This window comes from Rhopalosiphum padi, chromosome 1 (genome assembly GCF_020882245.1).
Source record: "Rhopalosiphum padi isolate XX-2018 chromosome 1, ASM2088224v1, whole genome shotgun sequence".
Lineage (NCBI taxonomy): Eukaryota > Metazoa > Arthropoda > Insecta > Hemiptera > Aphididae > Rhopalosiphum > Rhopalosiphum padi.
The window spans coordinates 9,076,025-9,089,278 of record NC_083597.1 but is presented as its reverse complement, the minus strand read 5'-3'; the positions used below and the strand labels follow the sequence as shown (position 1 = coordinate 9,089,278).

The following is a 13,254-nucleotide window of genomic DNA, read 5'->3' as shown; positions in this document are numbered from 1 at the left end:
AAATACTTTCAAATACCTACAAAATCAATTAATATAGTATTAACTAAATATTTTTTAAATGTAAAAACTATATTACCTTACTTCCTGTCAAAGGATCACTCATTTTTTTTAAGATTGTAGGCCAATTTTTTTTAAGATCTGTGAATATCATTGATTCATAATCCTTTAAATCAATTTTATTAATTTCATTAATTTCGTTATTAACCTCTTCATTATCAACTTCACAAAAATTAAAATTAGAATCATTATCTTCGTTGTCACTAATAATAATTATATCATCCTCATAATCAATACTCTTATTCATACATCTTTCAATTGTATGTGGCATTTTTATTGAAGGTAAACTTTCAGTTATAGGAGTACTTGTAACTGTTGGTGTACTTTTAATTGTGGGAGTACATTCAATTAAAAATGTACTTTCAATATTAGGAGTACATATAATTGTTGTTGTTAAAGCTGTAGATGTACTTGTAATAGTAGATGTACTTATAATTATAGGTGCATTTTTAATTGTATTTGAATTTACTTTTGAAGAAATTTTTATTCCGTTAACATTTGGGATTAATGAATTTTTATTTTTTTGTTTATGAGTAGTTATAATATTCTTTTTTGTGTGTGTATTTGTAGTTAAAGATCTTTTGGATGTGTTACTGTTAGCAGTTGACATATTTTTTTTGTTTTTTATACCACTAACCAAAGATTTTTTTCCTTTGCTATTATTTTTAGTCAAAATACATGTATTGTTATTTTTGTGTACATTACTAATCAAAGAATTTTTGACTTTTTGAGTATTAGTAGTTAAATTATTTATTTCTTTGTGTGGGTCTGTAGTCAAAATATTTGTTTCCTTATGTGTATTTGTAAGTAAAGTAAATTCATTATTTTGTGTATCATTTTCCTTCTTCTCACTGACAATCATATTTTTTTCTTTTGGTGGTCTTCCCCGACGTTTTTTAATACATTTTTTTGGCGAAGAATTGTTTGTATGATTGCCCGTTATGCCATTTTCAATTATAATCTAAAAAACAGTTTTAATATATAATTTTAGTCAAGATCAATAATATATATACATAAATAAAGAAAAAACCATCCAATATCATCAATTGTTTTTTTTTAACAATTTAAATTGATAGTTTTAAATACATATTATATTTTCTAAAAGTAATCATGAATTATTAATAATAAATTGTATTTTGTAAAACTGTAAAGGCATCTCTAATTTGATTAAGTATGTTCAATATTTTTTTACCATGACTTAATTAAATTTAATTTGTTAATTTAAGTTTTATTTAATATATTATTTGTAATTGTTGGTAAAATGCATGTCAAGATTTACAAAGGAATTTATTTAACTTACTAAATAAGTCATAATAGGCTCTTACTTCTTTATTATTAAATACTTTAGGGTTGAATTTAATAAGATTGTACTGATTTTATGAGGTTGAAAATAAATATTTTCAAACAATTTCTCTAGATTAATTAACTTTATAAATACTTATATTATGTATACTTGCAGTTAATTATTTTATATTTTGTATACATGAAAAAAATCAGATACACTTGAATAATCATAATGAATGTATGCATGTAACAGTTTTATATATTACTTGGAGAAATAAATACTTTGTGGAATTGTGGTAAAATGAATAAATTTATCAATAGTGATAGATTACAATGTTATTACCTATGTAGTTCTAAATTTTGTAATGGAGTCTTTTTATACTTAAATAAATAATGTCGATTGCCACATTTTTATTTTACAATAACAATATATTACATAATATTATTTACATTTTAATATTTTAATAAATAAATATTTGAGAAATTAAAGAATATAAAACCATGGCATAATGATTTACTATAAATTATGTAATTTTTACTTGTTCTAATTTCAGGTCTACTAAACCACACAATAGTGCATCACATAATCTATATCAGAAGAAACTACATGCAATTTCAGCAAAGTTGGACAATCATGTGTAAAAATTATAAAATAAAAATCTTCCTAACATACACATAGGCAGTCCTATGCTGATATTATATAAAGTTGTGAAACAAATAAAATATTAATTTATTAAATTCTTTGATTCAAAATACAAGCAATTTAATGAAATTGTTAAAATTTAATCACTTTTATAATGAAACTAGGAGCTGGTGAAACTCGATTTCGGTGTATAGAAGCCACCTTCGAGGTGGTTGAATGAAAATCGTTTCACCGAAAAATCGATAGGGAATGGTGATCGGGTGTCTAGAAGAAATTGGTCACTAAAAATGTGATAAAGTCGATTGCCGTATTTGTGAGTTAACAGTTTTTCTATAACTAATGTAATGATGTGCGCATAAGCCATCATATCTTTTTTTAATTTAAACTATATAATAAGATAATTATAACAACTATTAGCCATTAACGATAAGATATTGCACACACACACACACAACATTATATTATATAAGGACTCCAGTCTGCTGGTCAAGGAACAGACGCGTTATTATTGTCTTATTGTACGGACGGTCAAGGGCGAGTGTAAGAGACTACGCAGATCGTTCATGCAATATAAGACATAATAATAAACTATTAGTTATAAACGTTTATAATAAATCAAAGTACGTTAAAAAACGTGTATTAAATTGTGTTAAAAAAAAATAGTTAAATAAAATTATAATAGTTAATCAAAGAAAAAAGGTCTAATTATTTTAATATATAAATCAATCACCTCACGTTACATCTTGAATGCGAACTGTGATTTAAACAAGCAAGTCGATACAGGAATCAGAGAGGTAATATCACCAAGTTATAATTATTTAATAAGTAATGGATTTAAAAGCATATAATCGTCCCCGATTAACTTAGTGTCTTTTTCATTCATTACATTAATCAGTTATTATTCGGTGTAAAAGTTTGTGTCATCGCATGCTTGGTTCTTTCTTGAATTCAAAAATAATAAAAACATGCCAAAAATTGTAATTGAGTGTCTAGCTATTAGTCATCAATCGGTGTAATACTGTGTCCCGTCGCATGGCCGGTTTTTTTTTTTTAATGAATAAAAAAAATATAAATATGAAATATGGTAATTAGGGATCTAGCTATCAGCCCTCAACCGATGCAAATCGATACCTAATCCAGTGTTTCCTAACTTCTTTTACTCGCAGAACCTTTGCAGGAGCTTGGACGTTTTGTGGAACCCCCATATAATTGTTGAAGCTATTCTATGATAGAATCATAATTCAAATCAAAAATACTATTAATTTATTTATATTTTCTCAAATTTCTCACGGAACCCTTGGCACCGGCTGACGGAACGCTTAGGTTCCACGGAACACCAGTTGGGAAACACTGAGTCCTAAGCTGTTTTGTAGAAGAAAATGTTAAAGTCGATTGCCATGTTTGAGTATTAAGTAATCCATAATCATCGGGGAAGTTAAATTTACACGTATGTGTCGACACCTGTGCTGGGCAATCCACCTAAGGCGGATTGTTATACCTCCTGACGTCGAAAGTCTGCGGTGCTGTTTGTAGAAGAAAAAGTTAGTTGAATTACATGTTAAAACTTAAATTAAGTTGTCAGATATCATTAGGGAAAATCCATTTAAACGAAACTAAACCTCACAGATAGGCAATTCGACTATGTTGGATCGCGGATGATGTACGTGTAGCAAGTGAAAACAAAATTTGTGTAAACTCGAACTTCGAATAGTATAAAGTTCCTATACAAAGACCTGTTAGATTATTTAATATATCGTACATATTATAATATTATGATATTTGATAGTTGAGTGTGAATGCATTTACAGTGCCGAATCTCGAGCACTTAAACCGTTTCTGAGCAATGACGAATTTTGCGTCCAAAACTGTATCACTTATGTGATTCGTATAATTGTGTGTAATGAAACTCGGATATTCTTATTAATTGTCTTTTTAATGTATATGTCAACAATAACCGATTTATGTGCATTATTACATACATATTTCATAATATGACTAATATATTATATTTATATACTATTTAAATGTACCAAATTCATTCGAAGATTTAAATATTAATTCTCAAACATCTGTATAATTTAAATATTAATACATATATTGTGTTTCATTAGGTAGGTACCTATTTTTTCAACAATATAAGAATATAATTATTTAAATTTAATAAACCTGTAGAATTATACTCAAATATTAAATATAATATATTATAAACAATTCAGGCCATAAATTAAAACTTATTGATGATTATTAATTATTAAATAATTTAATTACTCTTGAGTCTTGAGCAAAGTTTTACAAACACGTGGTAGCTAATGAATACTATTAATTGTTTAATACTACATACCTATTATTAACAAAAATACATTATAACGTTTATATATTGATTTTTATTAGTTGAGTGTTGGATAACTATTAGGTACACTCCAAAGGCCTAATTAATTTACCTAATATTATAAATCTTACATCAGGAAAATGTTACATATTATTTAATGTAGGTATTTGTCTGCACTTATTGTCTATTTCTATATTATAAATTAATACTATGATTGAAATAAACAATCTAATATATATATCTCCTTCCACGATGTTAAATGTTGCAAAAAGAAAAGTATCCCAATGTTGACAGTAGTATCAATGTTTTAATAACATTTGTATTATTTGGTGTACAAAAACATAAAATATTAGTGTCATACATCCAAGTACACGAATAGATACAGTACTTTGCGACACAAACGTCGTCGAGAAGCACTTTTATATGATATACAGCACAACCCGTTAAAGCTAGTAGAGTAGTAGCTACCGAGAATAACAAAACAATATAAATACGATATAATATTATAATGGATAAATGGGCTTCGAATCAAACATCAGTGCTTTACATAATATAATATACGTGTAAATTTAAGCAAAAAAATAGAATAAATATCTTGTACATCGATCGGCGTTTGTGATCCTACGTGAGAAAATAAAAAGCGAAGTAAAACGTCCGGAGGACCGGTCGGCAGTTGTAGGTACTCGTTACAACGATCGCTACAAAAGCAAACGGCGAAAAAACTGCATGTACACGTGCGGCTTTCAAAAGACGCACATTACGTGAATATGAAAAGAACGGACTGGAAAAACTCTGGAAAAGTCCAGTTAAAATCCTGTGAAAAGTGGAAAATATTCGAAAAATCACGCTAGTAGAAATAATAATAATTAATAATTAATATAATCGACCGCACGGCGCACAATGCACATAGACCTTACGAAATAGAGCTTTTTTCTATGCAACCGCTATGCATTCTTTGTATAGTAAACGAACTATTTTTCACGTTTTATTATATATATATATAAGAAGAAGAAGATAAGAAATCATAATAAGAAGAAGATACAATAGATGTAGGTAATTATTTAGATATATACAATAAACAACAATAATAGTAACAATGCAAGAATAAGTTTTTAAAATTTTTGTTTACATATTTAAAAATTAAAAATACATTTATTACATGCAATTTAAAAAGTAAATGATTAAATTTAGATTTAAATATCTTACTAGTTTTTGGTTATTTTGTTGTTGTAATTCAGTGTATGGACAATTTTCAAAATTAAAACTTGTATCTTTTGAATTATTAATTTTGATTATTTCTTCACATTTAGCATCTCCATTTTCATGATTGGGATCAAGTGGATCAATAAAATACATTTGATTCATAGAAGAACTACAACTGGCTAGCTTATTATCTAACATATTATCAGGTGAGTGAATTTCTTCATCAAATTTTTCCAAATCTTGTGATTTAAAACAGGTATTTTTCCTAAAAAAAAAAAAAAAAAAATTAATAATTAATACAATTATTAAACATGATACAATCTTTTAAAATAATTTCCAACATATTTCACAAAAAAAATAAATATTTTATTTCTATAAATATCTACAATTTAATTTATCTAAATATTTTCGAATCTAGATTGAACTATAAATGTATTAATTTTACAATGTGTTTTTTTAATTTTTTTTTTATGTCTACTAAATTATTAACTTTTTATGTTTACTGTTTTTATTGAAAACTTCCTTACATTTATACCTAATATTTACGAAAAAAGGGTGGGCAAGTAGGTATCGCTCTGCTGTATAGTAGAGATGGAGAGTAGGTCACTATAATGAATGTGTTAAATTTGAATGCAATGACAGGTATCATTGTTTACGAAAAACGATTCTGAACAAAGATGATTTGTCAGTCTAGGATAATTAGTAGCAGGCACGTAAATAGGAAGAGGTGGTTTGGAAGTTCAATATATATATAAACAGATAATATCTAAAAATAAATTAAAATGTCATTGTGTATAGTATAGTAATATAAAATACGTAAAAGTTGTAAGTTACCGCGAATAATTTTTTTAAATCATAACCAAAATTATTAACATTGCAACATTGTATAAACAATTTACAATTTTTAAATACTCATAACTCGCTTTAACATAAAAATATAATGAAACGCTTATGAGGTGCCCTAGAATGTTCTCAACTTTAAATTCTGGAATAGGTCATTTCACTCTAATTTGAGAAATTAATATGGTTATATTCATTTTTGTGAATGTAAAATTTGCTATGTTGCGTGTGGGTTAGAGAGAGATAACAAATACTACGCTGGCATCCTCCTAATATAAAAATAACATATTCCTAACAATATAAATATAATGAAATATATAATATACAATATAACGGGAGCGCGTAAAATTTCCGAAAATATTTCGTCCGAACAGTATTTTTGCCGAAAAATATATTTTGAGAAAAGTATTTTGTCAGAACTATATTTGATACGAAAAATATAATTCCAGAAGCATATTTTAGCCGAAAAATATTTCATCCGAACCGTATTTTATCTGAAAAATATAGTTTACGAAAATATAAATGGAGAAAAATATTTTACCAAATTAACCATTAAAATTATAATTATTATAGTATAGTAACTTTTATTACAATTTTTTATAAGCAATGAACTAATAGATATTTTGTAAATATTGTGTTAAGTTAATAATAATACACGATTATTTAAAATACCTTTAAATAATTATTAACATTTTGAAAATTCCACTGTTTAAATTATAGTTGAATTTTATTATATATTATAATAAAAAATATAAAATATATATAATAAATTATAAATATATTTTGTGTTTCTAAAATTTTTTAAACATAACATAATAATAAAAAAAAATGTATAAACGATAAACGATCAAATTTTAGTTTTAATTCCAGTAATAATAACTTATGATAACTAAGGAACCTTGTAATACGTTTTCAAAATGTATTGAAAATGTATTGGCCGGGACCTTATATTATATATTATTAGCTGACCCGGCAAACGTTATTTTGCCCCCCCCCCCCAAAAAAATACTCTTAAAAAAAAAACTGCAAAAAAGTTTTGATATCTTATAAGTTCACCACTCTTTAACACACCTTAACCCATTCGGCCACCACTATTGTTAGAATTATGGGAGCGTAATAAGGTTATTAAGCCCATGTAGTAAACCCACGTTAAAATCGTTTTCTCCATGTTGATCCATTTTTTTAGTATTGGCCAGGGGTCCCATTTTAACGATTAATTATGTCGTATGGACAATTGTATAAGCTAAAGCTTGCTGTAGCTTTTTCAATTTGAAAAAACATTCCGGAACTCAAAAAATAAATCATCAAAAAAATGTTTAAAAAAAAATTTAAAAAAAGGGTTTTTCCAACATTTTTTTCCTAAAAACCTTCTCCTGCCATTACGAACAATTAAAAAAAAATTTGAGCCAAATCGGCCCAACCATTCTCAATTGATGAATTGTTATACATTTTATATATATATATAGAAGATATATAAACAGATAATATCTAAAAATAAATTAAAATGTCATTCTGTATAGTATAGTAATATAAAATACGTTGTAAGTTACCGCGAATAATTTTTTAAAATCATAACCAAAATAATTAACATTGCTAGTTATTGATTAATTACTTAAGTAATTTCGTCCAAATTTGAAAGTAGTTTCAGCAGAATCAAATTAATTTGTCTTACAACAAATATCAATAATCTTTAGAGAAAGAATATTAATTTTACAGGCGAATAGCCAATATCGTGAAAATTTGAAACAAATTAATGTGAGTTACAAAAAGATTATAATGTGAAGTAAATGCTAACAAATATCTTTGGTGAAAATTTCGATTGCCTATCTGTGGCTATTCGTTTTTGAGTCTCTTATAACAAAAAAAAAAAAATCGTTTTATTAGAAGTTTTTATTTTACGCGTGAAAAATTTCGTAAAATTTTTAACTTCAGATGCACACCAGCTCACCAAAAATTAATTTAACTTTACAGTAGATATTTTTATTAATACCTATAGGTTGAAAACACAAAGAAACTTGTATTACATTTTTAAACCTTAGTTATAAATATTAAACATTTCATGAATTTTTAACTGTAAAATAATTTATAAATTATTGTAAAAAAATTGAAATTAGAATTTTTTTTTTGTTCTTCAAAGAATAAATTGGTCAATATTTATATTTCAGACGCTATTTGAGAAATATGCTCAACTTTTTTAATTTTCCTAATAAAAACTTATAAGAAACGTTGTAGTTCAAGTTTTTTTGACAAAACGAAAACATTATTAACGATAATAATTGAAAATACAATAGAATGCATTATCCATACGTAAATAAACTCCAGATAATCAGCGTTCTAATGTAAAACTATAAAATAAAAAATTGATCATTGACTTCCTCAATGCGCCAACTAGATTTACTTTAATGCTGAGTGTCGGAAAACATACTGAAATAGAAAATCGAAGGAATGTTTTGACTAATTATCGTGTACACAGAGCCGTAACAAACTCATTTGACGCCTGAGGCAAGTTTGAGTATATGCGCCCCCCTCCGTTAAAAAAATCTAATTTTGAAAGTGTTAAACTATTATATATTTGTTTATTAGAGAAGTATTTATTTTAAAATTAATTTTAATTGATACATAAAAAATAAATCTCAAAATAATTTATACTCTTTTTGTGCAAACGTCGTTTGAAATTTATTTTTTTACTTATCTAGTATGCCTCTTCAGCAGTCTTGTAAAAAAGTATTAAAATACTGCTGCAATACTAATGTATTCACATGAAAAGTATTAAAAATACTTTTAAAATACTTATAAAATAATGTATTTTACGAATACTCACAAAGTATTTTTTTTAATTTTTACAAATCTATATATATACCTAAACCGTACATACCTAATACTGTACATTTTAAACAATTTACAATTAATTCTCTGAAGATTTTTAAAGATAATAGCATGTTGGCCCAAAGTTAAAATATGTTCTTTTATAAAGTCAATTTTTTTCGAAATTTTTAATCTGAACTTTTTTTTTTAATATTTAACATTTTACTATTTATTTTTATAAGAAATTGATAAAACTGATTTCTTTATAATATTTAAATATAAGTATTAAGTATAAAAATATTTCTAAAATGTATTCAGAATACTTAAAAATACTTCAAAAAATTGTATTTGGAATACCATCAAAATATTTCAAAATGTATTTAAATACTAGTTTCCAAATACCTGTATTTGAATACTTTACAAGACTGCTCTTAAGTGTTTTGTGCCTGGATGTAACTCTGGGTTACCCAAACAAAACAAAATAAATAAACAGCAGGGAATAAAGCTGCAGAAGACGTGAGTTTAAAGTAAGAATAAATGCTAAAATGCATTATGTGCCATACAAACTTTAGTATGTTATTTGAGCCCTCATCGCGTAGTTAGCGGCTTAGCTCTCCCGGTGACAGTTACAAGTAATGTAATTGAATAGTTAAATATTTATTTTACGTAAAACATTTTTAAATGCTCCTTAAATACTATATATTGGTAGAATAATATTTTAATTTAAAAAATGTAACAATTGCAAATGCCTCAGTCGCCTCACCCTTGCTACGGCCCTGGTGTACACAGACATAAATAAAATGTAAAATTAAAATTAAAAAAAACTATCATCATATAAACGCTCCGCTCAGAACCTAAAATAAAATATGAGTTACTTATGTAAAATTAAAACATAATAACATTTTGAACTTAAGGTTATAAATACAATAAAATAATAACCATGTGTCCATGTTTAATGAAATTTACATTTTATCCATTGATTGTATACATGTGATCATGTTAATAAAATATTATCATTATTTTGATCATACATATTGTGGCGACACCGATTATCACCACTTTACTGGTCGACCCGCCCGACCGACGTTACCACTTTTGATACGTGAATTACACCTTTTCTATGTTATATTCGTATTTATACTTTTACATGTAAGCGACCATTGTGAATTTTATATATGTTTTTATCTACGCGACGCAGCGATCGCGCCCCTACTCCGCGCCAAACCGTTCCGCGAAGGCTACGACGCCGATCGCGACGTAAAGCTCGACCTCTTTGCTCACGACGTTCGACCGAGCCACATCCGCGACAGTCCGACCGAACTTTTAATCGCGACCCGAATCCGACGTTCCGCGCTTCTATACACGTGGGTATGTTACCACGACCACGCGCATCGACGATCGCACTTACGAGATGTAATGACCAACGACACGACATGTCCGGTACGCGTTACGACATGCACGGTCCCGTTACATCTCTCGATCCCGCGACGAACGAGCACTTTCAAACCGAATCTGGTTTCGGCACACTCTCGTCCGGTCGACCAACACGTCCCCGACGTTCTCGGTCTCGCGACCCGAACTCGACGGCTTTCGCGCCCACGCGCAACCGCTCACGAATCCCACTACGAACTCGCGTGCGCCCCGACGGCCCGACGCTATCACCGCACGCCCGAGCATCGAGCACCCGACGAAACGGCATATATTGTAATCCTAGTCACTCACACGTGTACTTCTGTCAACGACAGTATTTCGTCAATAATAAACGACTTTCGACGCACACGCGTCCGACACAAAATGCGTGTTTATTTATTTACCTCCATGCCTGTCTAGCCTCCATAACCTTCTACTCACGAAGTCAGATCAACGACGATATTTAGGCGGCAAGTGTATTGGTCCGGTTGGCAAAACTTACACCGCAATCGCGGTAAACCATACACTTGTGCGCCAAAATATAAACAATATAATGATTATTATTTATTATCATAAATTATTTGGCGGTTTTAATCGTTGTAAACTACCTCCAAAATATCCAGCTGTTCTATAATTATTATGATCAAATTGAACTAACCTACAAATCGTCATCATTTACCGCATTTTTTTTCTTATTTTTTAGATACCGCTCATTTGTTTACATAACAAATATGCTGTAGGCGACAAATTAAACTGTTATAAGCGACAAAATGGCGTGTACATCATTCTTAAAAAAAAATTGGGCACTTAACACAAAATTATTGTCGTTTACTGCTCACTAAATTAATAATAATGTCACCTAAATCAAATGTTGTCGTTTACACAACACTTTTTTCATACCTGTCGCTTACAGCAAAAGTATCGCTTACAGAAAATAGCCTTTTAACCGACGAATTACAACGATTATCATACACAATTTTATATTTGACTTGTTCAAATAATATTGAATACAACTTGTAGTGACGTCCATCTCTACTATAGTGAGTAGGTATTCCACATATAAACTGTAGTTGAAAATGATAACATATCATTTTATTACAATTTACAATATGTAACTATAATACACAATTATTTTTAAAATAATTAAATCCAATAATCAAAGGCAACTAAATTAGAACCAATAGTTGAGCTAAGATCATGAAATGAATTATTTATGGAGTAAAAATAAAGTCATTGTCAGTTAATCATTTAACAATCATCGAATAAATAATACAAATGAAAAAAAATAAATTAATATAAAAATACAGGATAACTAATAATATTATATTGATACTGCATTGTGTGAAATACTTTTAATGTTGGAAACAGTACATTAAATTACTATAACATAGCACGTTATTATCAATATTTTTAATTGATAACTTATAAAAATATAAACCAAGATTATGGAGAAATTAATGGTCTTAAGGAACCTCCAACGCACTACTATGGAAGTACAATAATTAAATTAAATATACATATACGTATCCTAGTTTGTGCGTAGGTATGTGTGCATTTTGTTTTTAGAATATCTTACTTGAATAAGGTCGAAATTTGGTTTATGCGTAATTTTAATTTTAATTCTTCGACTGCGATCAAGTCGTTTCCGTGAACGTGTTCGTGATCGATGGCGATACACTTTAGATTTAGCATATCCAGGTTCGTCTTGAGCACCGCCGGGCACTTAAACGAATAAACACGACTGCATTTCCATCGGAGGTGATGATTGCATTTTTTGTGAAAATAGTATAGGTACCCTTCGTGCACAAGTCTTGGGTTTTTAAACGGATTTAATGGCTCGGTATCGATGAGTTCTAAAGGTTCCGGAGTCATGATAGTGGTGACGGAGAAGTAAACAACTACTGTTGAATCCGCACGAGTGACGAGTAACGACTGTCGACTGAGCAGCGACGAACGTTGAACTGTCGGCAACCGGATAGCAGAGGGGCGGACGAAGACGACAAACCACGAGCGGCACGAGCGAACCAGGCCATTGGTGGGCTGCAACTACCGTGATGGCGTGGTCTGTAGTAATTGTATATCAAAATTCGGTGGTGGCAGAAACCATGGCCTTGTTAAGTGTAGCCGTGTACTGGTTTGCTTATGATAGCGTCCACGTCAGTCAGCCGTTATCAAATTGCGCATTATCACCAGGACGGTAGTCATACAAAAGGAAGTATTAATCCTTAATCCTTTATAATAATAATTATTATTTTTATTATCATTCGAGATAGTGTATTAAAATTACTATATTTACACTATCACAACAATTAATGTTATTAACATTATGGCCGTCAATATTGATAGTACGTTTTGTTAACAATGTTTTGCCAAGTCATTGTGAATCTATTTTCAAAAAAAAAAACTTCCACTAAAATTTGCTACACTAAAAAATGACTGCTCAGGGCAATTGCCCCTCCCTAAATACGCCGCTGAGTAGTATTGTTTATGAAAAAAAGATTCTGAGCAGAGACGATTCTGTCAGCGTATATCACTATACTACTTATTTGTATACAAATAACTCAGATTGAGGATGTTAGGAACCCTTGCACACACTTAAGATTAGTAAGCATATTAAACAATAGTATAGCAGTATAAGAAATATGTTTTATTTTTGTTGTAAGCGACTGCGTCGCCAATACAG

At 28.8% G+C, this 13,254-nt stretch overlaps 1 protein-coding gene across 1 annotated transcript; it reads right to left on the bottom strand.

Annotated features, from left to right (window-relative positions):
- Positions 1 to 67: 67 nt before the first annotated feature.
- Positions 68 to 12,593, bottom strand: LOC132924542 (uncharacterized). The gene is made up of 3 exons (XM_060988949.1): positions 12,148 to 12,593; positions 5,520 to 5,781; positions 68 to 1,018 (listed from the first exon to the last, which is right to left on the bottom strand). Exons 1-3 carry the CDS (start codon positions 12,441 to 12,443, stop codon positions 68 to 70), a joined length of 1,509 nt encoding a protein of 502 aa, XP_060844932.1. The 5' UTR covers positions 12,444 to 12,593.
- Between the last annotated feature and the right edge of the window lie 661 nt (positions 12,594 to 13,254).